This window comes from Aulonocara sp. 'chitande type north' Nkhata Bay, linkage group LG9 (genome assembly GCF_057382095.1).
Source record: "Aulonocara sp. 'chitande type north' Nkhata Bay isolate Kocher_YH1m ecotype deep benthic linkage group LG9, A_spYH_male_GT1.1, whole genome shotgun sequence".
In the NCBI taxonomy this organism is placed as follows: domain Eukaryota; kingdom Metazoa; phylum Chordata; class Actinopteri; order Cichliformes; family Cichlidae; genus Aulonocara; species Aulonocara sp. 'chitande type north' Nkhata Bay.
Window position 1 is genome coordinate 12,486,910 of NC_141352.1, and position 27,971 is coordinate 12,514,880.

A 27,971-nucleotide genomic window follows, 5' to 3' on the forward strand; every position below is an offset into this window, starting at 1 on the left:
GCACGGACCACGGCCTACAATATGGGGCTCACATCGGGCGATATGACCAACTATAAAGCAGCTTCTTATGGTTTAAGGAAGACTGTGAAAGCGGCTAAAAGGCGTTACAAGGACAAGGTGGAGTCGCATTTCCAATATGGCGACTCCCGACATATATGGGACGGGCTACGAACAATCACAGATTATAAACCCAGCACGGTGAGATGTACGAAACCGGAGTTAGCTGACGAACTCAATGCTTTTTTTGCGCGTTTTGAGGCGCCTCAGTTTCAATCTCAGAGCCCTGCACCCGCCCCCGCTGCTGAACCAGCACCACTGATACTCTCTGAGCATGACGTGAGGAGAGCTCTGAGGGCAACCAACTGCAGGAAGGCAGCGGGACCAGATAGCATACCGGGACGTGTGCTAAGAGTATGTGCAGATCAGCTAACTACAGTTTTCACTAACATCTTCAATGCCTCCCTGGCCCAGCAGGTAGTCCCCACCTGCTTTAAAACATCAGTGATTGTTCCGATCCCTAAGAACACCCGCCCAGCCAGCCTAAATGATTATCGCCCAGTGGCCCTAACATCTGTAGTGATGAAATGTTTTGAGAGGCTCATGAAACCCTTTATTAGTTCTTTCCTCCCTCCCGACTTGGACTCATTGCAGTTTGCATACCGGACAAATAGATCCACTGGAGATGCTGTAGCACAGGTCCTGCACACCACACTGAGCCATCTAGATGAGGGACGTGGGAACTATGTGAGAATGCTGTTTATAGACTACAGCTCAGCGTTCAACACCATAGTGCCCCACATCCTTACGGATAAGCTCCGGGATCTGGGATTCAGCACATCCTTGTGCAGGTGGATTCACAGCTTTTTGACTGCGAGACCACAGTCGGTGAGAATAGGGGATGTGTACTCTCATACCCTTTCACTGAACATAGGGGCCCCCCAGGGATGTGTGCTTAGCCCTCTTCTTTATTCCCTCTACACCGCGGACTGCACGGCCAGATACCCCACTAACTCCATTGTGAAGTTCGCTGACGACACAGTGGTGGTAGGACTCATCTCCGGGAATGACGAGAGGGCCTACCGAAGCGAGGTGGACGGATTAGCAAAGTGGTGTGTGGCAAACCACCTCTCCATGAATATCAGCAAAACAAAGGAGATGGTGATTGATTTTAGGAGACAGAGAGGCGAGAAAACTCACACCCCAATTCAGATCAATGGAAACCCTGTGGAGAAAGTCTCTAATTTTAAATACCTCGGTGTTTATATCAACGAGGACCTTAATTGGAACACACATACGGACTTCCTCATCAGCAAAGGCAGACAGCGCCTCTATCATCTGAGGCGTTTAAAGAGGTTTAAGATCTCCAAGAACATCCAGAGGAGATTCTACACCGGGGTCATTGAGAGCATCCTGGGTAATAACATCACGGTGTGGTACGGGAACTGCACAGTACAGCAACAGAAAGCCCTGCAGAGGGTCGTGCGCACAGCTGAACGCACTATGGGAACATCTTTACCAACACTGCAGGACATCTATGCTGAAAGGTGCAGATCCCGGGCCATCAGGATCACTAACGACTCCAGCCATCCCGCTTACAAACTGTTCAGGCCACTGAGGTCAGGGAAACGCCTCTGTAGCCTGAAAACAAGAACTGAAAGGTTCAGGAGGAGTTTTTACCCACAAACAGTGAGACTCCTCAATCAAAACACAAATCGGACAACACGATGGACAATTCCATACACAGTATATAATTTTCTTTTGAGTTTTATCCTTATTTTTATTTGTATTTTATCATTTACATCTGTATTTATGTAAATACGTACACTATAGCTCTTAACTATTACAGCGTAATATTTTGCACGGTAAGATGCACAGTCGGGGGGGGAGTACTTTTTAGCCGGAAAAAACATTTCACTGTGTGTTGTACTAGTTATAACTACATGTGACAAATAAATAAAGAATTGAAGAATTGCCACTGTCCTGTTTGAAATGGATACTAACTAGCTAACTGACTGAATGCCCATTAACCCTCCTGTTGTGTGTGTGTGTGTTTGTGTACAGAGAGACAGCCAGTTTCATAATGGATATGAGGAAGTTTTTTCAAAAAAAGGAGCCACATTCAGGTGAAAGTGTAAGATCAAATGATCCGTCAATCAAGAATAATGTTGGATCAGTGTTTCAATGTTTATATCTTTTATTAGATGTTCATGTGGTTTGGTTATTTGCCTTTTGGTTGAAAGTACACTGAGAGAGGACTTTTTGTTAGTGATCTTAATAGAATTTTTTTTTTCATATTAATGTCATTTTTCATCTAATTGAATACAATCTATTTGTGTATGATTGTCAGTCCAAAGAGGGAGAGAGGAAAGAGGGGACCGTGAGGAGAAAGTACAAGGTCAGGAAGAACCAGGTAAGAAAACAGACAGGGAACAGTGATAGGAAAAACAGAAACTGTTAAACTGACAAAGAAAAAAAACCTGATTTTACTCAACACAATCTGGAAATTGTGTCCTCCCTATAATAAAGCTGATATACAGAATCTGCTAGACAAACTGGGTTGAAACTGTCATGGTTCTGGGTCCGTTGGACCCAGTATTTTGAGTTTATTATGTTTTGGTTTATTTTTGCATTATGGATTGTTTTCTGATGTTCTGGTGCTTTGTTTATTATTATCATTATAGATCTGTTTCTGTTATTCTTGGTGAGGGATCAGTTCTTAGGTTTGGGTTCTCATGTGTATTACAGTTTCTGTTCAGTGTCTAGTCTGTCTCTGTGTCATGTCTGCATCTGGTTTAGTAATTCTTGTTTCCTGTCTTATTGTGAAAGTCTTTGTCTTATGTTAGTGTGTGCAGCTTAGCTCCCCTGTCTCGTTAGCCCTGATCTCCCCCAGCTGTGTCTCCCTTCTGTTGCCCATTCCCTCATTACTACCCTGTGTATTTAAGCCCTGTGTTTTCCAATGCTCGGTGTTGCGTCGTACCATCAGATTATGCCTGTGTGTTTCGGTTCTCCATATTCCATGTTCACTTCATGTTTTGTTTTCGTACCAGCAATAAAGCTGAGGTTTTTGAGTTTCAAGTTAGTGTCTGAGTCCTGCGTTTGGATCCTCCTCTCCGCCTGCCCGCACACAGAGCCCTGACAGAAACATTTTTGAGCCTCTTTAACAACATTCCAACATAACATTGTAATTAATCGGAGAGATTAAAATTAATGATATATTTTTATGTGGTTCAGCCACAACTCTACTGAAACCTCAGCCAGTAATAGGTAGGCCAACTTTTGGACCGTCCAGTTGTCTGTATGACTGCCGCAGTACGTACATCACATTTGCACACTATCAGAAAGAGCCAAACAGCCCTGGTGGAGTGAGGAGCTGTAAAGAGAAGCAGATGCTCTGTTTATATTCTAAACATGTTTTAAGCTTGTTTCAAAGATTCTGTACTGCAGCTTTAAATGTTTTCCAAAAGCACACACACACTTAACTTATCAGTGTTTCTCACACTTTTTACAGTGTGTACCACCTGATAAAATGTCAAGCTCTCCTAAGGACCACTATGAAAGCATGAAACTCATAAATCTTACTGTACTGGAACTGTTTGTATGTTATTTCTCCAGGCCTATAGGGGGCGCAGGTTTGCACAGTTTGCTATGTTGAGCCAATTAGTCACTAAAAGAAGTGTGATAGGAAGTGTTTGCTCATGAGTGAAGCAAGACATGGTGTGTTTTCCTCCGATCCAAAGCCATCCACTCCGTTAAATCCCTTTGAGTGGCAATATGAGTAAGTTTCTTAATTGTGTTTACCTTTAAGAGAGGGTATATGACATTATTGAAGTGATTTGGAAACTTTTGATGTGTTTTATATGTCCACTTAAGTTCAACCCAAGCTAATGTTTATGTGACATTTCTGTATTCTGTATCATTTCAGTTTCACACTTTTTTTGCATTAAATCCTGTCCAAATACAACACGTGCCTGTTCCTTGGAGGAAGTGATGCAAGAGAGAGTTTAGCTGGCTGTGAATCTCAATATAGGACACTGGGTCACATTGGGTGCAACAGTACAGTGAAATCATAGCGCTCTGCGAGGGACGTCGAGTGACAGTTCTACTCTAACATGGAGAAATCAGAGGCTGAAGGTCAAAACGACGAGGAAGCAAGGTCCACTCGCTCAAGAAGGTCCTCAAAGTCTTCAGGAAAACTGACTGTTAGATCATCTGCAGCATGTTCAAGCAGGTCGTCAGCATCAACCCGAGCCAGTATGGCAGCAGCGCGGGCACAAGCAGAAGCTCAAGCAGCAAAAGCCAGATTAGCTTACGCTGAGAAGGAGATGAACATTAAAGTAGAAAAGGCCCGTCTAGAAGCAACTCTGGATGTAATCAACCTCCAAAAGGAAGCAGATGCAGCCTTGGCTAAAGCAGAGGTAATGGAGTCAGCAGCAGCTCAATTTGACAAAGCTGAATCAGGGGAAGAGTGGCCATTGTCACCCCTACAAGTAACCCCAGAGCAAAAAGTGAGTGAATACATAAATAAACACAGCCACACTGACCTGGTTCCAGACATTACATCTCACCATGATGACAGTAAATATCAGAATGAACAATCCAAACAACCAGTAATGTACACACCTCTTTGTCCCAAACAAGAGCCAGTGCAGTACTCATTCATGCCACAAGATGGGGCAGAGAGACGACTACAAAGAGATGTAAGTCCACAGACTCTCCACGATGCATTACAACTGCAGCACGGATTAAGCTCAAATGATAATGCAGACACCATAGCAAGCGACCTCGCCAGATTCTTAGCCAAGAGTCAGCTAATAACTGGAGGGCTGTCTAAATTTGACGACAAGCCAGAAAATTACCTTAGTTGGAAAGCCACATTCCAGAGCACCGTTAGGGACCTTGGTCTAACAGCCACTGAAGAAATCAACCTACTCATTAAGTGGTTAGGCCCAGAGTCTTCTGAACACGCCAAGAGATTAAAAGCAGTCAACATAAAGCATCCACCTGCCGGTCTGAACATGATATGGTTGAGACTAGAGGAATGTTACGGCTCACCAGAAGCAATAGAAAACTCCCTGTTTGCCCGAATACGAGACTTTCCAAAGCTCTCCAGTAAAGAACCACACAAGCTTCGCGACCTATCAGATCTGCTGTGTGAACTCCAAGCTGCAAAGCTAGATGGTTATTTGCCTGGTTTAAGTTACCTCGACACAGCTAGGGGAGTACATCCAATTGTGGAGAAGCTGCCCTTCCATCTTCAAGAGAAGTGGACAATGGTAGGGTCAAAGTTTAAAGAAGACCACAATGTTAGCTTCCCACCATTCTCATTCTTTGTCGAATTTGTGAAACGTCAAGCAAAAGCAAGGAATGATCCAAGCTTTACCACACCTTTCAACACGACTCTTTCCTATGCCAACCACATGTCCAGCTACAGAAAAGAAAAACCGTTAAGTAACCACAACCAAAGGTCATCGGTTACAGTGCACAAGATGGACATATCATCAGAGGGATCAAAGGTAAAAAAAGCAGACGAAGACATTGAAAGACAGTGCCCCATACATCACAAACCCCACCCACTCAAAAGATGCAGGGGCTTTAGAGCTATGCTGCTTGAGCAGAGGAAGAGGTTCCTCAGAGACAATAGCATTTGTTACCGCTGCCTTGCTTCCACCGGCCACCAAGCCAAAGACTGTACAGTCATGATTAAGTGTGAAGAGTGCAATAGTGAGAAACACCTGGCAGCTCTTCATCCTGCCCCAACACTGCAAATGCTCAGACCTCCTTCATCTCCTGAAGTGCACGGCGGGGAGCAAGCAAATCCACAAGACCCGGATGTTACTGCCACATGCACAGAGGTATGTGGAAATAAAATCACAGGGAGATCCTGTTCTAAGGTTTGCTTAGTGCAAGTCTATCCCAAGGGTCAGCGAGACAACGCCAGAAGGATGTATGCAATAATTGACGATCAAAGTAACCAGTCACTTGCAAAGACAGAGTTTTTTGACATATTTAACATACAAACCACACCTGAACCATACATGCTGAAAACTTGTAGTGGTGTAACACACACGACTGGTAGAAGAGCATGTGGCTACATGGTTGAGTCATTAGATGGAAAAATGAGTTTCCCTCTCCCCGCGCTCATTGAGTGCAATGCCATCCCCAACAACAGGGAAGAGGTGCCAACTGCAGAAGCTGCTTTACACCACCCGCACCTGAAAGCAATAGCTGCTCAAATACCACCTCTCGACCCAAGTGCAGACATTCTGTTGCTGATAGGACGCAACCTTCTGAGAGTTCACAAAGTGAGGGAGCAAATCAATGGCAGAGATAATGACCCATTTGCACAGAAGCTTGACCTGGGCTGGGTTATCATTGGCGATGTGTGTCTTGGTAATGCCCACAAGCCAAGTAAAGTGAATGTTCTGAAAACCTATGTATTGGACAATGGGCGCCCAAGCTATCTCACTCCCTGCGACAGTCACCTTAGTGTAAAGGAGGACTTCAGTCTGAGCCAAACCAAAGCCATCTCCAGTCAACCGCCATCTGCTCTCTCACACCAAAAGCCCACGGCTGAGAATTTGGGAGACTCTGTGTTTTGTCACACCAGCAACGACAACCACCTTGCTCATTCAGCTGAAGATGTAATCTTTTTGAAAAAGATGGCAGGCTTCTTCAAGGACAATACAAACAGCTGGGTTGCACCACTCCCGTTCCGAACCCCCAGACGCAAACTCCCGGATAACCGGTCCTACGCCTACCAACGGCTGATGTCGTTACGACGTACGCTCGACAAGAAACCAGAAATGAAAACACATTTTGTGGAATTCATGCAGAAAATGCTAGATAACCAACATGCAGAGCTCGCACCACCTCCCAATAGAGACAAAGAGAACTGGTATCTCCCCATTTTTGGTGTGTACCATCCCCAAAAGCCAGGGAAGATACGCGTTGTGTTTGATTCGAGTGCACAGTTTGATGGAGTGTGCCTCAATGAGGTGCTGCTTTCTGGCCCGGACCTGAACAACACACTTTTGGGTGTGCTGCTTCGCTTCAGGAAAGAACCAGTCGCAGTCACAGCTGACATTGAACAAATGTTCTACTGCTTTGTGGTCCAAGAAGACCACAGAGACTACCTTCGCTTTCTTTGGTACAAAGACAACGACCTTGGCAAAGACGTAGTAGACTACAGAATGAGGGTGCATGTCTTTGGTAACAGTCCTTCCCCTGCAGTGGCAATTTACGGGCTGAGACTGGCAGCAAGGGAAGCAGAAAGCGAGTATGGAACTGATGCCCGAGACTTCGTAGAGCACAACTTCTATGTCGATGACGCATTAAAGTCTTTCCCAACTGCAGCTGAGGCTGTTGATGTCCTACAGAGAACTCAGAAAATGCTTGCCCTCTCAAATCTACGTCTCCACAAGATTGCTTCCAATAAAGTGGAAGTGGTGAGTGCATTCCCCCCTGAGGATAGGGCCAAAGATATCAAAGATCTCGATTTAACAACAGATGAGCTTCCAGTCCAGCGCAGCTTGGGGGTAAGTTGGAACCCCACAACAGACACGTTCACATTCCACGTTCCACAAGAGCAAAAACCCTTCACTCGCCGGGGCGTACTCTCAACAGTGAACAGCTTGTTTGACCCTCTTGGTTTGCTTGCACCTGTAACCATCAAAGGCAGACTTCTTCTCAGAGAGCTCTCCAGCGGCAACCTTGAGTGGGACAGTTCCTTACCCCAAGACATGTACGACGGCTGGAGAAGGTGGCATGACTCGCTACGAAGTCTCACAAACCTGCACATTCCCCGCCCCTACGTCACGTTCTCCATCTCACAAGCCACATTCATCGAACTTTGTGTTTTCTCAGACGCTTCAGTGAAAGCCATCGCTGCGGTAGCTTACCTGAAGGTCACACATGAAGATAGGCACAGTGAGGTCGGATTCGTTATGGGTAAGGCCAAACTAGCTCCTGTACCAGAACCGACCATTCCTCGATTAGAGCTGTGCGCTGCAGTGCTTGCTGTGGAGATGTCAGAGCTTCTCACAGTAGAACTAAACGTAAAGATTGACAAGACAACATTCTACACTGACAGTAAAGTGGTGTTAGGATACATTAACAATCAGAACAGAAGATTCCATGTATATGTGAACAATCGTGTACAGAGAATCAAGCAGTCTTCCCTACCAGATCAATGGAGATACGTCCCATCAGAGCACAATCCTGCCGATCATGGCTCTCGGTCTGTACCAGCAGACAAACTCTCTGGTACTTCATGGTTGTACGGCCCAGCATTTCTTCTCAATCACGAGACTCTCTCCCCAGAAAAGGGTCCATTTGAACTCGTCGATCCAGAGTCGGACATTGAAATTCGACGTAACGTCAATGTGCTTGTGACCACAACTGCTCCAGGTGCCTTGGGTTCATCACGCTTTGAAAGATTCTCAAAATGGACTTCCCTTGTCCAAGCGGTGGCCTACCTTCGCCACATCTCCCACAGTTTCAAGTCTAAAGATGGTGGTGCCTGTAGCGGCTGGCATCTTTGTAAGGCTAGTCTCACAGATGAAGCGTTATATGAAGCAGAGCACACAATCATCAGGTGTGTCCAGCGTGAAGCCTATGCAGAAGAAATAAAATGCATCATGGCGAAACGAGACTTACCTCGCAACAGTGCTCTTCACAAACTTCATCCCATCGTCGATGGCAAAAACTTATTGCGAGTAGGAGGTCGACTTGCAGAGTCTGGCTTGCCGAGTCATCAGGCTAACCCTCTTCTGATACCAGGGAAGCATCACATTGCAACACTGCTCATTCGACATCACCATGAAGCCACCCAGCACCAAGGAAGACACTTCACTGAGGGGGCTGTGAGAGCAAGTGGCTTATGGGTAGTTGGTTCTAAGAGGTCTATCAGCAGTGTAATCCACAAATGTGTCACCTGCAGAAAGCTTCGAGGTAGAACAGAGCAGCAAATCATGTCTAACTTACCTGCCGAACGCCTTCAGACGGACCCCCCATTCTCTTATGTTGGCCTCGATGTATTTGGACCGTGGGAGGTTTCAACACGCCGCACCAAAGGTGGTCATGCAAACAGTAAGAGATGGGCAGTCTTGTTCACTTGCATGTCTACACGGGCTGTTCATATTGAAGTGATTGAAACTCTCAGCTCTTCCAGTTTCATCAATGCTCTTCGCAGGTTCTTTGCGATCAGAGGCCCTGCCAAACAGTTGAGGTCAGATTGCGGAACCAATTTCATTGGTGCCTCCAAGGACCTAAAGTTGCATTCCCCAAAACCTGGTGATACAAGTGTGGATGACTACCTACGCAAGCAGAGGTGTTCCTGGGTGTTTAATGCTCCTCACTCATCTCACATGGGTGGCGCCTGGGAGCGTATGATAGGCATCTCACGACGCATCCTGGACTCAATGCTCCTACAAGCAGGAAACCCTACTCTAACTCACGAGGTCCTGACAACGTTAATGGCGGAAGTCACGGCTATTATCAACGCAAGGCCACTTGTACCCGTTTCCTCGGATCCAGACGCTCCCTTAATCCTGACCCCCTCAGCTCTGCTCACCCAGAAGTTCGATCCGATTCCAACTCCACCTGGGGAATTCACCAAGGCCGACATATATACACGTCAGTGGAAGAGAGTTCAAGCCCTTGCCGACACATTCTGGGCCAGGTGGCAGAGGGAGTACCTCCACATGCTCCAAGGTCGTCAGAAATGGCAGCGCAGCAAACCAAACTTGAAGGAAGGAGACGTTGTTCTTCTGAAGGACAAGCAACTAAAAAGAAATGAGTGGCCTATGGGTGTCATCGTGAAGACACTTCCAAGCAGAGATGGAGTTGTCAGAAAGATGGAAGTGAAGGTGACACGCGACAAGATTGCAAAGACATTCTGTAGACCCATTTCGGACTGTATCCTTCTTCTGAGAGATTGGTCTCATGTGTAAATAGGGTCTAGTGGCAATCTTAAAATAATGCCAGGCGGGGAGTGTACTGGAACTGTTTGTATGTTATTTCTCCAGGCCTATAGGGGGCGCAGGTTTGCACAGTTTGCTATGTTGAGCCAATTAGTCACTAAAAGAAGTGTGATAGGAAGTGTTTGCTCATGAGTGAAGCAAGACATGGTGTGTTTTCCTCCGATCCAAAGCCATCCACTCCGTTAAATCCCTTTGAGTGGCAATATGAGTAAGTTTCTTAATTGTGTTTACCTTTAAGAGAGGGTATATGACATTATTGAAGTGATTTGGAAACTTTTGATGTGTTTTATATGTCCACTTAAGTTCAACCCAAGCTAATGTTTATGTGACATTTCTGTATTCTGTATCATTTCAGTTTCACACTTTTTTTGCATTAAATCCTGTCCAAATACAACACGTGCCTGTTCCTTGGAGGAAGTGATGCAAGAGAGAGTTTAGCTGGCTGTGAATCTCAATATAGGACACTGGGTCACATTGGGTGCAACAGTACACTTACAACACAAAATTAGTGTTATTAAATTAGTAAAATTAGCATCTGCAGTAAAGATTTTTTTCATACATTGTATGCATTCTACCACAGGCAAAGTTGCCTCCATTTTTATAGTTTTTATTAATATTTTGTAATAATTTATTTGTAATAATTCTGTTTTGGGAGTGTTTTTTATGTATCTGTATTATATTATACAAACACATTAAAAGTGAATCTCTGTCCAAAAAATGCACTCAGTTTACTTCTTACTCACTATGAGCATCATTCATTATTCTCCCCCAGTAATTAAGGTTAGGATATGTATTTTTTTATTCCAATACATTCTTCTTTTGTAGCATTTAAAAAAACCTTTATCAGATTTAATGGTTTTGTTACAGACTTTTCAAAAAAGTGTTTTGCTTTTCTTTCACAAATGTGGGGATTAAATTGTGTTAAAATGTACAAAACAGTGATGTCATGTTTTGTGACGAGGACCCAGGCACAGAGAGACTTGATGAATTCAAGAATCTTATGATTTAACAAAGAAATTTGCAGACTTGCACAGAGATGGTAAAATTATGATGACTGATAACGGAGACGAAGACAACAGACGATGAGGACAGAGAGGAACAGGGGTTTAAATGCACCAAAGTGACAGTCAGAGAGAACTCGAGACAACATTTAAGGATGCAGGGACTGACAGAGACAGGTTTAACGTGCCTGGCTGGGCAGCTCTCTGGGTGCTCAGCACCCCCAAAGCTCTGATCCTAGAATCGCCCCTGCTCTCCCAGTTCTCCCAGCCTTTGCTTGTCTTAAGCCATTTCTTATTTATAAAGAGTGAAAGCTCTGCAGTGTCCCTTTATGTGTGAAGGAATGGAATGTTGTTAGTCCACTCTATCCAAGACTGAAATCTTTTATCACTTTCATTTGGTTTAAAATCTGTATCGTGAGCACACCATCTAAATTCTTTTAGTATTTGTTCCCTACCACATATTTTAATCACTTTATTCCATATTTTTAGAGTGTAGCTTATCCCTGTTCCTTTACCTTCTAAATCAGGGGTGTCAAACTCAAATACACAGTGGGCCAAAATTCAAAATGGAACAAAGTCACGGGCTAACATTAATATTTATTGAAAAAAAAAATCTTCCTCCAGATATAAGAATGAATCTTTTCTTATGGACTCAAACAAGTTTAGCTGAAAAACTGAATATGGAACAGCAAAGCTTAATACTAAACAATATATATATTAGCTGTATAATACCAGTAGGCCTGCTCTAATAGTAATTTGGTATGGCTTCGCGGGCCGAATTAGGCTGCGGGCCAAATTTGGCCCGCGGGCCAGAGTTTGACACCTATGTTCTAAATGGTCTGCCAGTTTTTGTTTTGTTTTTTTAATCCGGAATTGAGGCTGGTAGTTGAAATTTAGAGGTTGTATTAAATTCTATAGATTTTGACTTAGCTTTCAAATCAGGGTTACACCATTGCAACAGGGGTATGACCTGAGATGCATAATAATAGTATTGTAAACATGGAAGCATTGCCCCCCCCCATTTGCTTTGCTTAACTGTAAAATACTAAGTTTAGTTCTTGGTCTTTCCCCACGCCCTCTGAACGCCTCAAGAGCTACTCCTTAAGTCCAATTTAGCACACAGAGCTTCCTGCAGCTTGATCGCAAGCAGATAAATTGAAGCCAGTTTTAATACACGGCTGCAAAGCTGGTGGACTGGAAGACGCTGATGATGTTCAGCTTTTCCTTTTATCCTGCTTAATGCTACCTGCATCACATCTTTCCAGAGGAGAACCACGGGAGCTCAGGAGACAGGAACCCAAGTACTACAATGCTGCTGCTACTGCCAGAACCAAGGAAGAGCTCCCATCTCACAGCTCTGAGCAGCAAACCATGGACGGCCAGTTTCACTACCAGGACTCAGCCAGTGTATACAAAGGAAAGCCAGGCCAAGCTGTCTGCCAGTGGCTCATCATAGTATGTATGCATGTTCATTTTTTATTTACACAGCGCCAAATCACAATAACAGTCACTTCACGGTGCTTTATATTATAAGGAAGACTTTTTTTTTTCTTTGGTAATATGAACTAATATTAGCAGAGTTAGCTAACCTATGACCTGCTACAAAAATACCCTCTGTGTTGTAAGGCCATGTTTCAGTAGTTCTCCCAGAAGTACTTTCCAGACTAGAAAAGGGGGTCTATCCCTGTTTCCAATTATACCACCACTGTTTTGGTTTTGTTTTGTTTTTTTCCCCCAAATGGCGACACTTGGTGGCAAAGTTTTAAAGCGTGCCACCAGAATAAAACCTTAAAGCTCTGAGGTTTACTTTTGTATTTTCTGATCTAAAGTCACTCATGCCAACACACATCAGTAACCATGCTGACCCATGTGGACCATATAGACGTGCTTGGCCTGTGTCTTCCTATCCTCACAGACTTGTGGAGTTCTGGCAGCAGCCTTGAAGGCAGTCTCCCCCTGGCATACCTCACTATGTGGGCTGAAAGAGCTCTTGATTAGGAGATGAGGAACAACATCTTTGAGACTGCTGAACTGTTTCCAGCTCTGTGCGAAGGAAGGAGGACCACAGCAAAAATGCCACTTTGCATGGTGTACAGAGGACAAGCGCTACATATGAGCCCTAGCTTAGCCCTAACCTTAACTTAAAAGTTCTTGTCCATCACTTTAATCTGAAATGTTATTATGACCCACAGGAGGTGAAAGGACTGACCAACAAACAGGTGAATTCATGTTTAATTTTGGGTCAATCTGACTCATTGATTGAAACTGAAGCTGTTTCCAGCTCTGTCACAGAGGAGAAACAGGTTTTTACTGTCCCAAGTGTGGTGGCCTGAAGGAGGAGAAGAGGAAAGGGTAACTAAATGGTACTGACAACACCATTTGGGCGTGCAGTTATGCCTCAGGAAATATTACATTAGCCATTGCAAAGGTTTTCCAGTTACAAAGGCACACAGACTCTGTACTGACAAGACAGAGGCATGGCAAATTAATATAAAATGTATTAAATTACCTGAGAATATAGAACTGCGGTGAAATGTTAAAAAATAAAAAAAAATAAATAAATAAAATAAACATAAAAAAATAAATGAACGCAGCAAATTAAATGGCAGTACTTGCAATACCACCAGACCTTTTAATTTAAACTCTTAATAACCACACATTGCTTAAAAGAACAAGGTTTGTGGCCTCTCGCTGCTTTATTTAAAATAGCAGCTCAAAACTGTTTAATTTGGCCACTTTGGCACTCCTTCCTCTACGTTGCTTCCCCAAGGGGTACCACCTGTTACTCACCCGTGACTCACACAACCACCTAAATGGTGGTTTATACACATCTCCCAGTGTTTACACTCTCATGGATAAGAGGGAACATCACTAAACATCACAGCTATTGTAAATGACGCCGGCTACTAACAATGACTGAGCTGAGTGTATCAGATTTTCTGTGGATTTTCTCTGACAGCCATTTTAATGTTCTGTTGATGTTGACTTAACGGAGACTGTCTTTAACGTAAGTATTTTATGACCACAGTAAAATTAAGTACAACCTTTTTTGTGTATCGTGGGTTGTTTGTTTTGTGTGTGGGTTCTTTTTCTTTTCTTTTTTTAAAAGTTGTTACTTTGGGTGAGGTATTAGATGGAAGTGTTGACAAATAAAAGTGGGCATGTCAAATGCTCTTTCAAGCTCATAATTAGAATTAGACAGTCTGTTTTGACAAAGAGAAGAAAAACGGGCTTATTGACTTTTTCTGATAATGTAATGTGGCTGAAAGAAACATCCTACAGCAATGTTTTTTTTAAATGTTATTTTGTATCTTCCATCCCTTGGAGAGAACATTGGGTCTTGCTTGATCACTGAATGATGAAATATATTGTTTTGGTTTTCATAGGGATTTCCAGTAGACTGTATTTTTATTCCATGAACGTTAAGTTTTAGGGTCACCTAAAACTGGTTTGTCAGGCCACATCACACATGGCACTAATGATCACAGATGGTATCGAAACTTGACTGTGCGCTGAGGTGGCAACCCCTAACCCTACGCAAGTAAATTAAAGTAAATCTATTTGGAAAAATGTACTTCTAAAAGTTGTTTTAATGCACCGTGTTCATTTACTCATGAGCTGCTGTAACATGAATCAAACCTTAGTCAGATAATTTCAAATTCAAAGGTTGTGCGTTTGCTGATGTCTGAGCTGACAATGCTTTTGTGTCGTTTGTCACACAGTGTGTTGCAAGCGGAGGTCCAGCTGTTATGTTACAGATTTAAAGGTAGATTTGAAGTGCTCAGTGACGCTTGATAAACTGCAAATTTAAAGCTTAAATATGATGTCAGTTTTAATCACATATTGGGTCTACGTTCTGGAGTTGCACTTCAGTTCCATCCTGCAGTACATCGGCCTTCACTTGCTGGAGCTGAAGTGAAGGCCGATGGGATGACGCCCTGATCCAGTTCGTGTGTGATGAGAAACAGCTCAAGTGAACTAAGTGAAGCATTGACTTTTTTTCCTGTTCTTTTCCTCATTTTATCTGCCCACTGAGTTTTCATGCCATGAGGACGAAGATGATCTGTTGTTGCTGTGACTTCAACTACACACACTTCTTGTTTAATGTTTGACCACTAGGCTGGACTGTTGAGTATGTACATGAAGTGTTTCTGGAACCTTTTGAATTCAATGGTTAATCATCTGTCACACAAAACCTCAGCATGTCCTCCTTCACTACATCCATGAACCTCCTCTCTGGTTTTCATTCTTTCTGTCCTGGCTGGCAGTCCCACTCTTTTAAAAAAATAAAAAACATAAAATTTGTATAAACCTGCAAGAAGAACACACTGTACATCAAATATCTTTTTATTTTATTTTGCTTGTTAAATGTGAGAATGAGGATGCTAATTGTTCAAGTGTAGCTTTGATTTTGTGTGTGTGTATGTGTGTGTGTGCAGTGAGGACATTGCTGCGACTTTGACCACACACACTTGTTATATAATGTTGGACCAGTAGGTGTCACTGTTGTCCATGTACATGGAGTGTTTCTGGCGTCTGGAGAAAATCAGAAAGATTAATGAACTTTTTAACACTTTATTAAAAAATATTATTGATCTTCACATAGACACATGAAGCAGTATTTCATTCTACCAAAGTCCTCATTTTTTTAGAAGAAAAATCATTGGTGATTCATGCATGTCTGACTTCAAAACAGGCGTGCATGTGTGATTGTGTCATCTGGGGCAGGGATAGCTCAGTAGGTAAAGTGGTTGCCCCATAATTCACTTGGTGAGTAATTGGCCTACGGGGATCAATAAAGTATACATTATTGTTATTACTACACAATGCCTCTAATTAGTCCACCCTTTTTCCTCCTCAAGTTTGCCTCTATCATGCGCTGGTTGTAGAATTTCTTCGAGTGGGGGCTGGCTCTCACTTGTATTCTAGAAACATAAAAATAAAAACACTGTTTGGATAGTACTGCCATCTTTACCACCTCTTTCATTTTCGATGGGTCATGGTAAATCACCTTATCAAGAGCATTCTCAGCCCATGTAGTAAGGTCTACCAGGGGACAACTCCCTTTAAGGCTGCTGCCAGAATTCTAAGACTAAAAGGCAAAACTGGTTTAAGTATTTCTGCTGGAGCAGGTAGTTTGTTGCAGAGGCTGCACAGATTCTGTTTAAACTATAATGTTTTGCAACATAACCAACCATGCTGATGTCAGCTCAGTGTGAGTGGAAGACATAGGCATGATAATCAGTGATGTATTCATAAACTGCAAAAGGATGTACCTGTTCCAATTCACTTCCTTGTAAACCTCCCTGTTACAGCCCTAGCTGGGCCTCCTGAAACTGCCCTTGTGTGGGCGTGGTGTCTTTCTCCACCTCCTCCTCTCTTGCCACTCCTACCCCCTCTGTTTCTCTCACTCTCCTCTCTCCCCAGGACACAGCTGCTCTTGGTTAGCCTTGTTTGCCACCTGAATCCAGTCAGCAATCACCTCTGAGGCTATTTAAGCTGGGGATGAGCTCTGAGCAAGGGAGTTTTCTCTGGTGTCTCCGCTTTGTGTGCTAGTTGTGTGAAGGTCCTGCCTATAGTGTGTAAGCAGTATGCCTGCTTTACGTGAGTAGTGTGGGCTTGTGGGCCTTGGTGGCAGTAAAGCTAGCTGCTGCTAGTGACAGGGTGAGCTTGTGGGCCCCTGGAAGTGCCTCCTCGTGGTGTGGAGTTTTTGTTTGGTTGTTGTGTTCTGTGTTGTTGCAACCTTTTTCCCTTTTTCCAAGTGTTATTGGTAAAAAGGCCTTGCCAGCTCTTTATGTTAAGATTATCTATAATAAAGACTATTTTATTTACTAAAAACACCTGTCTGTTTTCCTTTCATTCTGTTCTGGACTCATTTGTTACTGGTCCCCTCACTCGTATGCCTAGACCCCTTCGGGGGGGACGTAACAATGTGGGGGCTCGTCCGGAATATGAATGGAAGGAACAGCAATTGAGTATTAGTGAGTTGTTTGCTGGTGGCGTGTTTAGTTGTATGGTATCTACTACGCTCTCTCTCCAGTTAGCAAAGGGGAGTGTCTAGCTGAGCGTAAGCTCCTCCTTCAGGCACTCATTTTTTATTTTGCCTTTTTTATTTTCGGAGTAATCCCGGGTGGGGATTAGTTCCCTGTCGGGGGCAGGCTTGTCGGTGCTTTGTGCACTTGATGCTTAGCCTTTAAAGTTGCCTCGAGCCTGGTACACTCCAGAAGCTAACTAGGCTAAGATTTTAGTAGGTAGGTCTGGGGAGAGGGTCGGTGGTATTTTTATTTATTGGTTAACCTGTGGCCAAACATTTCCCACCTGTTTTTCATTTGTGTATTGGAGGTGGTGCTTCTTTGTTGTTACTGTTAGCCTCAGGTAGTTTTAGTTTCAGTTTTAATGGCTACCTTTGAAATTGCCGTGTTTAAGGAAAACCCTTCGCTTGTCCAGCTGGACGCCTGTAGGAAGATGGATTTGCATGAGGTCGCATCATTTTATGGCATTTCTGTCTCCACGGCTCTACGTAAGGCTGAGCTGAAAGCTGCTCTTGTGTCTGGCTTGGTGGAGAAAGGGATAGTGGCCCTGCCAGTGTCTGCCAGTCCACTTGAGCATGGTGTAGCGTCTCAGCCTGTTCCGCAGGTGCCAGCTCAAGCTGTAGCTCCATCACTGTCTACACCTGTTGCTCAGTGGCTGCCTCAGGACAAGCCAATGACACTGCCTCACTTTGAACCACTCTCCATAGAGTCATCCGTAGGTTCAAAGCACGATGCTATGCTACATGTCCGCCTGGCTCGTCTTCAGTTGGAAAAGGAGGATCATGAGAGGCAGTTCCAGCTAAAGGAGTTGGAGCTTAAGCGTTTAGACGCAGAGCTTGCCAGAGCCAAGGAGGTTGAATTGAAAAAGGTGGACACAGCTGTTAAGTTGCAACAGTTGGAACTCCAGCAGGCTTCCCTTCCTCCGACTGCCTCCATTCGGCAGGCAGACACACCATTTGACGTGGGGGAAAAACATTTGTCTGGTTCCAGTGTTTCACGACATCGAGGTTGACAGTTATTTTGAGTCCTTTGAGCATATAGCTGCAGCCTTGCACTGGCCACGGGATTCTTGGGCTATTTTGCTATTATTTAAGCTGGTAGGTAAGGCTCAGGAAGTTTGTTCCTCATTGTCAGCTCAGGACAGTCTGAATTATGACAAGCTGAAAAGTGCCATCCTGCTATCTTATGAGCTAGTCTCAGAAGCTTATAGCCAGCGTTTCCGGGGATTAAAAAGGGGACAGGATCAATCCTACCGAGATTTTGCAAGGAAGAAAAGTGTGCTTTTTGATCGGTGGTGTGTGTCCAGCAAAGCTACTGACCTGGCGTTGATGCGTGAATTAATGTTGGTGGAGGAATTTAAGAACCGTATCTCTAAGCAGATTGCAGTATACCTCAGTGAACAGGTTTCCTCATTACAGCAGGCTGCAGCACTGGCTGATGAGTTTGCCCTCACCCATAAAACTAGTGTTATTGAGCACGACCGACGCGATGCCTCAGTGAAGGTTAGCAATGTGCCAGCTGTGCAGTACCCAAGGAGCGAGGTACCTGTGTCCCGTCCCAAGGCAAAACCAAAGTGTTTTTCTGTTTCAAGTAGCAAATTGTAAGACCTACAAACAGAAACAGTCAGTCTAAAGGGCTAGGAGTGTACGAGCTAGCAAAGCTGATACAGGTTTGGTTTCAGGAGCCAAAACACAGCTCTGTTTCTTCTGCCACAAACCTGGCCACCTGGTTGCTAACTGTTTGAATGCCCACTCAAAGCAAAAAGGCTCTGCTTTGAAAGGAGTCAATCGTGGTTCACAAACGGACAAAGTTGCCAGTCCGAGACGACAATTGGAGCATAATTGCTCGGTGGTGTCATTTGGTCCCTGTCAGAAATCGACTAATTGTGATCCGCCACCTGTTGACAGTCTTTCAGGTCCAGATGACCTACAGTGTGACAGATTGGTTGTATCACACCCATTCCAACCTGCACCTCTGGCTAACCAGCATGCCTGTCGCCATGACCTAGCAAAGAAGCGCCTGAAAAGTGTTTCAGTAAGGCCTTCTAGCTATCCGCTGGGTTCTCCATATGTGATGGCTCAAAAAACATCTGGCTGTCACTTGGGACACTATGTTGAGGAGTTCTGGACTGTTCTGGACTAATTTGTTACTGGTCCCCTCACTCGCATGCCTAGACCCCTTTGGGGGGGACGTAACACTCCCTCACCCCAACTCTCTGCTCTGATCTAAATCCAGTGGTCATAGAGCACTTTTGGTGAGGTGAGGACATGCTTCTCCTTATGAGGTGCTAACAAACAGCATCAGCCGTGGAAGCAGTGTCTGGTGGGAAAGCCCACACCAGAAATGTATATGCTGGGTGGAATAGTGAAATGCCCGGCTAATTCAGGACAGACAAAGCAGAGCCACAGGGGAAAATTTTTAACCATATCCATTTATTAATCCTGAGAAAACGGATCTAAAGAAAACTAGGTGCTAACTTTAACCAACATTGCAAGTTGGGTTAAGCACAAACAGGCCCACCAGTCAGGCTGAGGTGCTGATTAACAATACATATCAGAGCAACAATCAGGATATCAAAATCTTGTTTCTGCTCTGAGACTGAGATGGAAACAGCCTAAGAGGTATCAGTAGTTTTGTTGGTCATCTCCATTTGTAGAGCACTCTCTGCCCATATAGCGAGTTCTTCCAAGGATAGACTCCCTTCAACCCCGCTGTCATAACTCCACGAGTCTGTGAGGGTAAAGACACAAGAGAAGTAATCACAAGTCTATATGGTCCACATGGGTCAGTTGCTGATATGTTTTGGCACAACTGACTTTGTAACAGAAAAATTAACAAAGGTTATATAGATGAGTCTTAAACACAACAGTTTGACACAACCTTGGGGGGGAAAAGTGGTCGGATATTTGTAGATTCTTTAAAACCAAAAAGGATTTAAAGTGGACTCTCTGTTCAACTGTGGAGGGAGAAATGGTTATTTCTGCAATCAGGACTTACAACACAGAGTGAAAGAACATTTTTGCAAGTTGTCTTAGAGGTTAGTCAACTCTGTTCATATTAGCTCACCAGGCAACAATGCTGAGTACATACCTGGAGAAAAGTGCATCCCATAATCTTCCATCTTTGAAATCCCAGTGATTAAAACAGGAAAGCTGGAGAAAGTATCTCTGCTGAAAGAGCTCCAAACCAAGCAGGATAGGAACTTAAGACTGACGGAGTTAAGAGCAATTGTCCTGGGCTTTTAAGGAGGTTTGTGGGTGTGGGCAGGAATGTGGAAGTTTGCGCTTCTTCTTTTGTTGGTCACTTTGCAAGCAGTCAGACAGTTTCTACCAACTGGCATCATTTACATTTCTTTAAAATGCTGTTTCTCAGGGGTCCGTTCTTCGTACCTCGCTAACTTAGCTGGATTTGATTGTTGACGATTTCGCGTGATCTTGGATCGTTCGGTTCCCCGAAGCTCATCTGGGATTTGCTGTCATAGCAACAGATCCGTAAGCATAAACCTGCTTGGGAGCAGGCTTACTTTATGTAAACAGGATTAGATCGCGGCCACTCAGGTATGTCCGCTTCATTTATATGAAAGCAACAGCGATATTTTACCACTGTTTTACCATAAATAAATATTATCAATGTAACTAAAGTTAATGCAGTACTTGATCCTTTTATTGATTTCATACAGATACATACAGGTCATTTCCTAAAAAAAAGGGAAATGTACTATTAATCATTCTATTTCATGTATTTGATTATTTCAGATGTAATTCATATTTTAGAGTAGTAATAGTAAATTACTTCGTGTAATCAAGATGAGAGACCACGGCTATAAAAGCGAAGGTGGATTTGGGAAGTCTGTCGCAGCCATGTCCTGTCCGTATACGCGAGCCACCCATTGCGGAAGGTGCAAGATTGATAAGGAGAGTCCTCAGAATTCAGCGTATATTGCGGGATAGTCAGGATCCTTTAGCTCAGTGCGACAGTGTGCTCATAGAGAGATATCGATTTTCCCGTGAGGGTATTATTTACTTAACCAACTTGTTGACAAGGGGGTGCAGGACCACCACCTGTCTTTTTTTTGCTCTGCCCTTTTCTTGGTTGCTGTTATAAACAAACAGATTATTTCAGGGTCTCTTTCCAAGAGACTAAAAGCAATATAAGTGATAAATATTACCATTCTGTAGAATATTCTTATATTTCACTTTTACTTGTTCCCATGTTCTAGTGGGTCCTGTTGTGGCACTAATGTGAAAGAGGATATAATGTAATATAATATAATATAGTGTAATATAATAAATTTACCCTACCACCTACTGGTGTTGGCCAGATTGAGATCCCTCAATCAAGAGTTCTTGCTCTGCTGCCGCAAAATACCGAACTCGCTCCTTCGACATTTTCGCCAACCAATCAAAGGGTTGCCGATCAATGTTTCTACTATCGATGCGTAGCCCCTGTTAAGCCACCCAGTGATCTCACATTACTACATCCAGCTGTACTAATCGTCAACAACAGGTGTGTTCGGAGAACCGGATTAGCGAGCTCAAAGTTAGCGCGATGATTTGATCTTGGATGTAGTAAGCGAGGTACGAAGAACGGACCCCAGGTCTGAAAAAAGAAAGTACAGTTAGAAAGCAGCCATACAAATGAGCTTTACCAAATCCTTTCAGCTCACACTTTATAAAATATGAAACACTTAATACACTTAATCTGCTTAAATCAATTAAATAAACACATCTTTACTCATGTGTTTGAAATACATGATGGACTATATGATGTGAAAAATTCTCATTTTGTAAAGAAAGCCAAACCTGTTGAGTTGCTGACTGTGAGCTGGTGTATATCAGGATCTTTATGGATATTTCTCACTGGTGAGTTGAGTAAAGTTTAGTTTGTTCTGCTTTCATGTCAACTAGATCTGTGTTAGATGATTTTGATTTAAATTCCTGCTCTGGTTGTTTCAGACAAGCAGCCAGTTTGATCTTTGCACCGATGATTAATTTACTTTCTATTATCAGAAGATTTGTGCACATAGTTTATAATTTCAAATGTTTCAGAGCAAATACAGCTGCTCTTTAAATATATTTTTGCATATGTTCTGCATTATTTCAGTGAGTATTGAAACCTGATGTTTAAAATGTTTTAAAATAAGCCAAATCATACCAATATTACATACAAATAATGAATTAAACCTCTAATTTAGATATTTTTGATCATGTGGAGGTCATTTGGAGTTTATAAGATAGCAAATGGTAGCTTTCACCTTCTTTGAAAAGCACCTCTACATTGTAAAAGTCTCTGACACTAAAACACCCACATAAGTCAATGTCAACAATACCAAGGCTAACGATCCACATCAACGCTTGTCATAAACCCACAGACACATGCATCTGGCCTCCTCTGGCTCATTCAGAATTAGAGACGCACCCAGTTCACCCAGTGACCACTAAACATACGCTAATGTGTCTTTTAGAGTTCCTGTATCACACCCTGCTACCTCCGATTAATTATCAAGTCAATGCAGACAGTTGGCACCAGGGCCATGAGAGATAAGTGAGGGTAAAGGTGTTTGTGTTAACATGTCTTAATTTGAAGTAACTGCAAAGACACGGAAGTCATATTGTTTGCAGATGATACAAAGTTCTATAATGAACTAACACTGGATACGAGCAAAACAAAACTCTGCTATTTGGGAGATGTACAAATTCTATCATTGATAAACTGATGATAAATAACAGACTTAGGATCATAAATAAAACCACTTCAACAGAACCACCAAACCCACTTTTTATTAAATACTCTTAAATTTAAAGACTTGGTTGACCTCAGAACTCTACACGTAAATTATAAAGCAACAAACAAATCAACCAAGTCTTTAAATTTAAGAGTATTTAATAAAAAGTGGATATGATGGTTCTGTTGAAGTGGTTTTATTTACGATCCCTATTACACTTTGTGTGTGTTTTACAGGTTATCGATATATTCATAATTTTTCCAACTATTTATTTATAAGTGACTTATGTATGTATGTATGTATATATATGTATATATTGTACTATTCTTAGTTAGCGTATTGTCTGTCTTGTCTTAATGTTGGTTTAAAATGGAGCACTGTAACAAAAAATAATTTCCCCCAGGGATCAATAAAGTATTCTGATTCTGATAATGACCATGATGGTTTGTGATTTATTATCACCGGAAGAAGTTTGTTCTTTCAGATAATTTATTTTAATTCTATGTTATTTATCATCAGACTCCTGAATAGTATGAGTTTTGTTTGCTCAGATTCAGTGTTAATTGATTATAGAAAAACCAAGTCTTCAATTTCTTAGTTTTTTGGTAGTTCATTTAGAAGTTGTTCCAAGTTACTTCCACAATAACTTTGTGTCATCTGCAAACAATATGACTTCTGTGTCTTTGAAATTACTTAGCTGAATGTACAATATCAATCCACATTCACTCAGTTAATGATGTATTCATTAATCTGTATGCCTCTTGTATTTCATTGCTCAAATTCAGCACATTGAAAAACACCTTATGTCATAATGCTTTTCAGAAACTCTCAAAGACAACATTACATGGATTATTAGACTCAGTGCTGCTCATTTATTGACTTGATTTTTCATTCCTGCAGCTTCGCTGTTCTGACAGCTCCACTCAGGCTCTGCTTGACACCACCGTGCTCCTGCTGCAAGGCGCCTGGTTTCTGGTACGCTTCCCAGTCATGATCATGGTGGCACTGTGAGCAAGAACCTGGCAACCTCCAGCCACCATGCCCCATCGTAACATTCCTTGACAGATCCCAACACAGCCCTGGTACAAACATACATGGCCATCAGGAGCATCCTACACTTTAAATGAGCTGACTTCAGGTGTTCAGTAAGGGGAAGATTTAATAACATTGCACGTTTCATTTCAAGACTCTGTAGTCACAGAGCAGAGAGTAGAAAAGGTGACAATAAAATGTTTTTGGAGCTTTACCAAGTAATCAGCATCAGACTTGTTAACAATTAAAATAAAACCCAACATTTAGAGTCTTAGGAAGATAATCACAGAGGCAAAAACTTTCCACTGTATCGTCTCAGGTTTCTTAAAATGAAGTCTGAGGTAGGGTTGTTATTTGAGGTATTCCTGGAAAAATCTTTTTGTCCATTTGAAAGCTCCAGATTCTTTAGATTATCTGTCTCATACTTTGATTGTGAATATAGAGGATTGTAGCTCAAGTTAACATGGAAAGATAGAGGTTTAAAGTCTCTAAAACATTTGGACCCATATGGAAAAGATATATATAAATCTTATAAAGTTTGGATCTGTCTTGTGTGAAACTTGTATGAAAAGCATATAAGAGTGAAAACAGATATAAGATCCCTTGAAAAATTAGATAATGAAACTTGTATGTTTTGGATACTTACTAAAACAATATATGAAAGTAATGAGAAAGTGGCCACTTTCATGAGTAAATCACATATAAGTTTTTACTATTTCTTTTCCATATGCGGATGTTCAGTCTCTGACAGAAGGTTTGGAGACATGTAGAAAGTTCAGTTTGAATGGGTGAAACTAATATTTTATTTACAGTTTCTCACACACAAGGAAGAGAATTTTCTTCATGTACAATATTTTTTACAACAAATACAACAAAATGAAACAAAACACATTTTGATGAATTCATCTCTTAATCTTATATGCAGAATTTCTGATGGTGTTTTCTCTGATATCCCAGTATGTATTTTGGCTATTTTGACTATTTACAGTAGCCGGAGCCTACTGAATTCTAATATTTCTAAAATCCATTGGATATTGAATACCCCCCTCCCCCTTTACTGAAAGCGATCAAATCTGAGACTGTTGAGCTACATGAAGACAATAAAAATAATTTTTAAAAAAGTCCTGGGTTGTTTATATTCCATTCAGTGCTGAACTGGTGTTCAAATCAAATTTTATTAGTCAAATACACAGTCATACAAAGTACAACATGCAATGAAATTCCTGTGTCCTGGGGCTGCGGATGTAGCCGCACCAGGAAGAAACCAAAAAGACAAAAAGACAGTGAAAATTCGTACATAAGGGACAAGAGGAAAAAAAGGACCTCTAAAACAGTAACAGTAAAAAAAAGGTCTTGATGGGCTTTCCAGGGACATCGGTATGCAGGGGAGAGACGATGTTTGGGTTTGGTGCCTCCAATTTCACAGACAGTCTAAATGTCTGTCACTCGTCACCAGGTCTGTCAATTTCTTGTTGAAGAGCCGTGAGCTTCTCCAAGATCTTATCCATGTTGTGTTCAATGAGAACAGTCTGAGTACTCACAGCTCTTCCCATTGCTTCGATCATAGTGGACATTTTTGCTGGGTTTTGAACAGCTGTGTCGTATTCGTGATGCCCGTTGCCTGGTGGCATTGACCAGCCAAACATCTGAGGGGAGTCGGGGAGGGTCCATTGAGGTCCAGCCGCAGAATTGCCCACAGCATGAGAATAGTGGGCCTGATTATCTGCACCCATTCTCATTGAATTTACCTGGTGCTGGGTGTACCGCTCCCTGAACGGGGGCTGTCTCTCTCCCTGAAACTGAAGGGGACAAGGGGGCTGTCAGTAAAACGAGAATAGTTGTTTTCAATTATTGGCATTACACTTTTTTAAATACAGTCAATTCCCCAGATAATGACAGAATCAGAAACAATTCTGTTTAATAATAGGAGATACTTACATGAAGTGGGACATCCTGATTCACATACTGAGAATGTGAACTCCTCCTAAACTTACTCCGTTTGTTTTGAAACCAAGTTTTTACCTAAAGATAGAAGAAAACAGAAAACATTTAGTCAGTACAATGGACCCAAAATTCAATTTCTTATGTTGTAGTAAGTTGAAAAACACTCACCTGTTTGTAGGTCAGACCTGTCATCTCTGCCAACTGTTTCATCTCCCTTGGCTCATAGTAATGTTTCGCATTAAAGTGATGGACAAGAATATTCAACTGTCTCTCTGTGAACACCACCCGGGCCTTTCCTTTAGGTTTCTCTGGAGCAGTGCTGGGAGGGTGCAGAGTGGCAGTGATGTTGCCATCCTGGCTTCTTGGGACAGCAAAATCTTGTTTCTCTTCTGAGACAGCAGGAAAAAAAAGTTTTTAAAAAGTAAATTGCTGAGTCTGAAACACAACAGTTTCCCAGAAAAAAAGTGGGATATTTATACATTATTCAGAACCAAGAGTGACTTCTGCCATCAGGACTTACAACACAGAGTGAAAGAGTATTTTTGCAAGTTGTCTTAGAGGTTAGCCAACTCTGTTCATGTAGCTCACCAGGCAACAATGCTGAGTACATACCTGGAGAAAAGTGCATCCCATGTTCCATCTTTGAAGTCCCAGTGATTAAAGCAGGAAAGCTGGAATAAGTATCTCTGATGAAAGGGCTCCAAACCAAGCAGGATAGTGCTGTGTATCCTAAGGCTGATTTAAGAGCAATTCTGGGCTTTTAAGGAGGTTTGTGGGTGTGGGCAGGATTGTGGGGGGTTGAGCTTCTTCCTTTGTGAGTCGCTTTACCCTACCAAGTTTCAACCAACTGGCATCATTTAAATTTCTTTAAAATGCTGTTTCTGAGGTCTGAAAACAGAAAGTACAGTTAGAAAGCAGCCGTACAAATGAGCTTTACCAAATCCTTCCACCTCACACTTTATAAAATCTCAAAAATGTAATGCCTAAAATTACTGTTTTACTTTCAATTTAACCTCTTACCCATTACTTTAGTGTCCGTTTTAACTGCTCTTAAATTAGCAAAAAAAAAAAATTCAACACCAAATTCAGTTCGGTGGGTCGTTCAATGGGTCGTTCAGTGCGTTGTTCAGTAGGTTGTTCAGTGGGTTGTTCAGTGGGTCTTTCATTTGGTTGTTCTTTGGGTTGTTCAGTCAGTGGGTGAGTGAAAGCAAGATTAAGTGGAAAGTGTCTATGTGAGTGGAAAGTTCTTTCCACTCACATAGATCATTTCTGCAAATGCATCCTCACACTAATTTGATCTCCAGGCGTTCAGTTGCACCTTTGTGTAAACCCCCAAAGCAGCTTTTTAAGGTCAAAACAAGTTTTTCAAACTCTGACAAACCATTAAAAAAATCTGACACTGAATATCACGATGACCACTGACCACTCGTTTTGTCTTCATTAACTTTATTAAATGAAACAGTTTAAAAGTGGCAACTGAAATTACACCAATTGAACTCAGCATCTTTGAAAATGTTTTAAAATAAGCAAAATTATACCAATATTACATACAACTAATGACTTACATAATTAAGATATTTTTGATCATGTGGAGAACATTACTGAGTTTATAAGGTAGCACATGGTAGCTTTCACCTTTGAAATGCACCTCTACATTGTAAAAGTCTCTGACACTAAAACACCCACATAAGTCGATGTAAACAATAGCAAGGCTAACGATCCACAACAACGCTCGTCATAAACCCACGGACACATGGATCTGGCCTCCTCTGGCTCATTCAGAATTAGAGACGCACCCAGTTCAGCCAGTGACCACTAAACATACGCTAATGTGTCTTTTAGAGTTCCTGTATCACACCCTGCTACCTCTGATTAATTATCAGGTCAATGCAGACAGATGGCACCAGGGCCATGAGAGATAAATAAAGGTTTCTGTGTTAACATGTCTTGATTTGAAGTAATTTCAAAGACACAGAAGTCATATTATGTGCAGATGACACAAAGTTATTGTGGAAGTAACTTGGAAAAACTTCTGAATGAACTAGAAAATCAATTTAACTGAGTTCTCGGTTATTTCTATAATCAGTTAACACTGAGTCTGAGCAAAACAAAACTCATACTATTCAGGAGTCTGATAAATAACAAAGAATTATAAAAGTAATTATGTTGAGGTTCATTAAAAGTAACTCGTTAAATGTACATATGTTTTGAAATCTCATGTTGTTATCTGGCTGTGCCATTACCATGGTGACGTGGA

General features: G+C 42.2%; 2 protein-coding genes across 4 annotated transcripts; one reads left to right on the forward strand and one right to left on the reverse strand.

Annotated features, from left to right (window-relative positions):
• Positions 1 to 3,694: 3,694 nt before the first annotated feature.
• Positions 3,695 to 14,462, forward strand: LOC147321770 (uncharacterized). 3 transcript variants are annotated; one of them, XR_015131013.1, is made up of 3 exons: positions 3,695 to 3,775; positions 3,923 to 10,188; positions 12,247 to 14,462. XR_015131013.1 is itself a non-coding variant. In XM_086305906.1 (2 exons), the coding sequence occupies exon 2, from the start codon at positions 4,110 to 4,112 to the stop codon at positions 9,948 to 9,950; it is 5,841 nt and encodes a 1,946-aa protein (XP_086162032.1). In that variant the 5' UTR covers positions 3,695 to 3,775; positions 3,923 to 4,109; the 3' UTR covers positions 9,951 to 10,323. The 3 variants fall into 3 exon arrangements, 1 of the variants encoding a protein (XP_086162032.1); XR_015131012.1 differs by lacking the exon at positions 12,247 to 14,462 and adding an exon at positions 10,336 to 10,698; XM_086305906.1 differs by lacking the exon at positions 12,247 to 14,462 and having other exon boundaries at positions 3,923 to 10,323.
• Positions 14,463 to 25,212: 10,750 nt separating this feature from the next.
• On the reverse strand, positions 25,213 to 26,354 carry LOC147321771 (homeobox protein NANOG-like). Its single transcript, XM_086305109.1, has 4 exons — positions 26,327 to 26,354; positions 25,883 to 26,103; positions 25,709 to 25,792; positions 25,213 to 25,569 (listed from the first exon to the last, which is right to left on the reverse strand). The coding sequence occupies exons 1-4, from the start codon at positions 26,352 to 26,354 to the stop codon at positions 25,213 to 25,215; spliced, it is 690 nt and encodes a 229-aa protein (XP_086161235.1).
• Between the last annotated feature and the right edge of the window lie 1,617 nt (positions 26,355 to 27,971).

Excerpts from the sequence above, each read along its gene's own strand:
- LOC147321770 (XM_086305906.1), top strand. The coding sequence starts at position 4,110 with ATGGAGAAATCAGAGGCTGAAGGTCAAAACGACGAGGAAGCAAGGTCC.
- LOC147321771 (XM_086305109.1), bottom strand. The coding sequence starts at position 26,354 with ATGGAACATGGGATGCACTTTTCTCCAG. Across the intron at positions 26,104-26,326 it reads TGGGATGCACTTTTCTCCAG|AAGAGAAACAAGATTTTGCT; the intron begins GTATGTACTCAG and ends CTGCTGTCTCAG. Across the intron at positions 25,793-25,882 it reads CAGGTCTGACCTACAAACAG|GTAAAAACTTGGTTTCAAAA; the intron begins GTGAGTGTTTTT and ends TTCTATCTTTAG.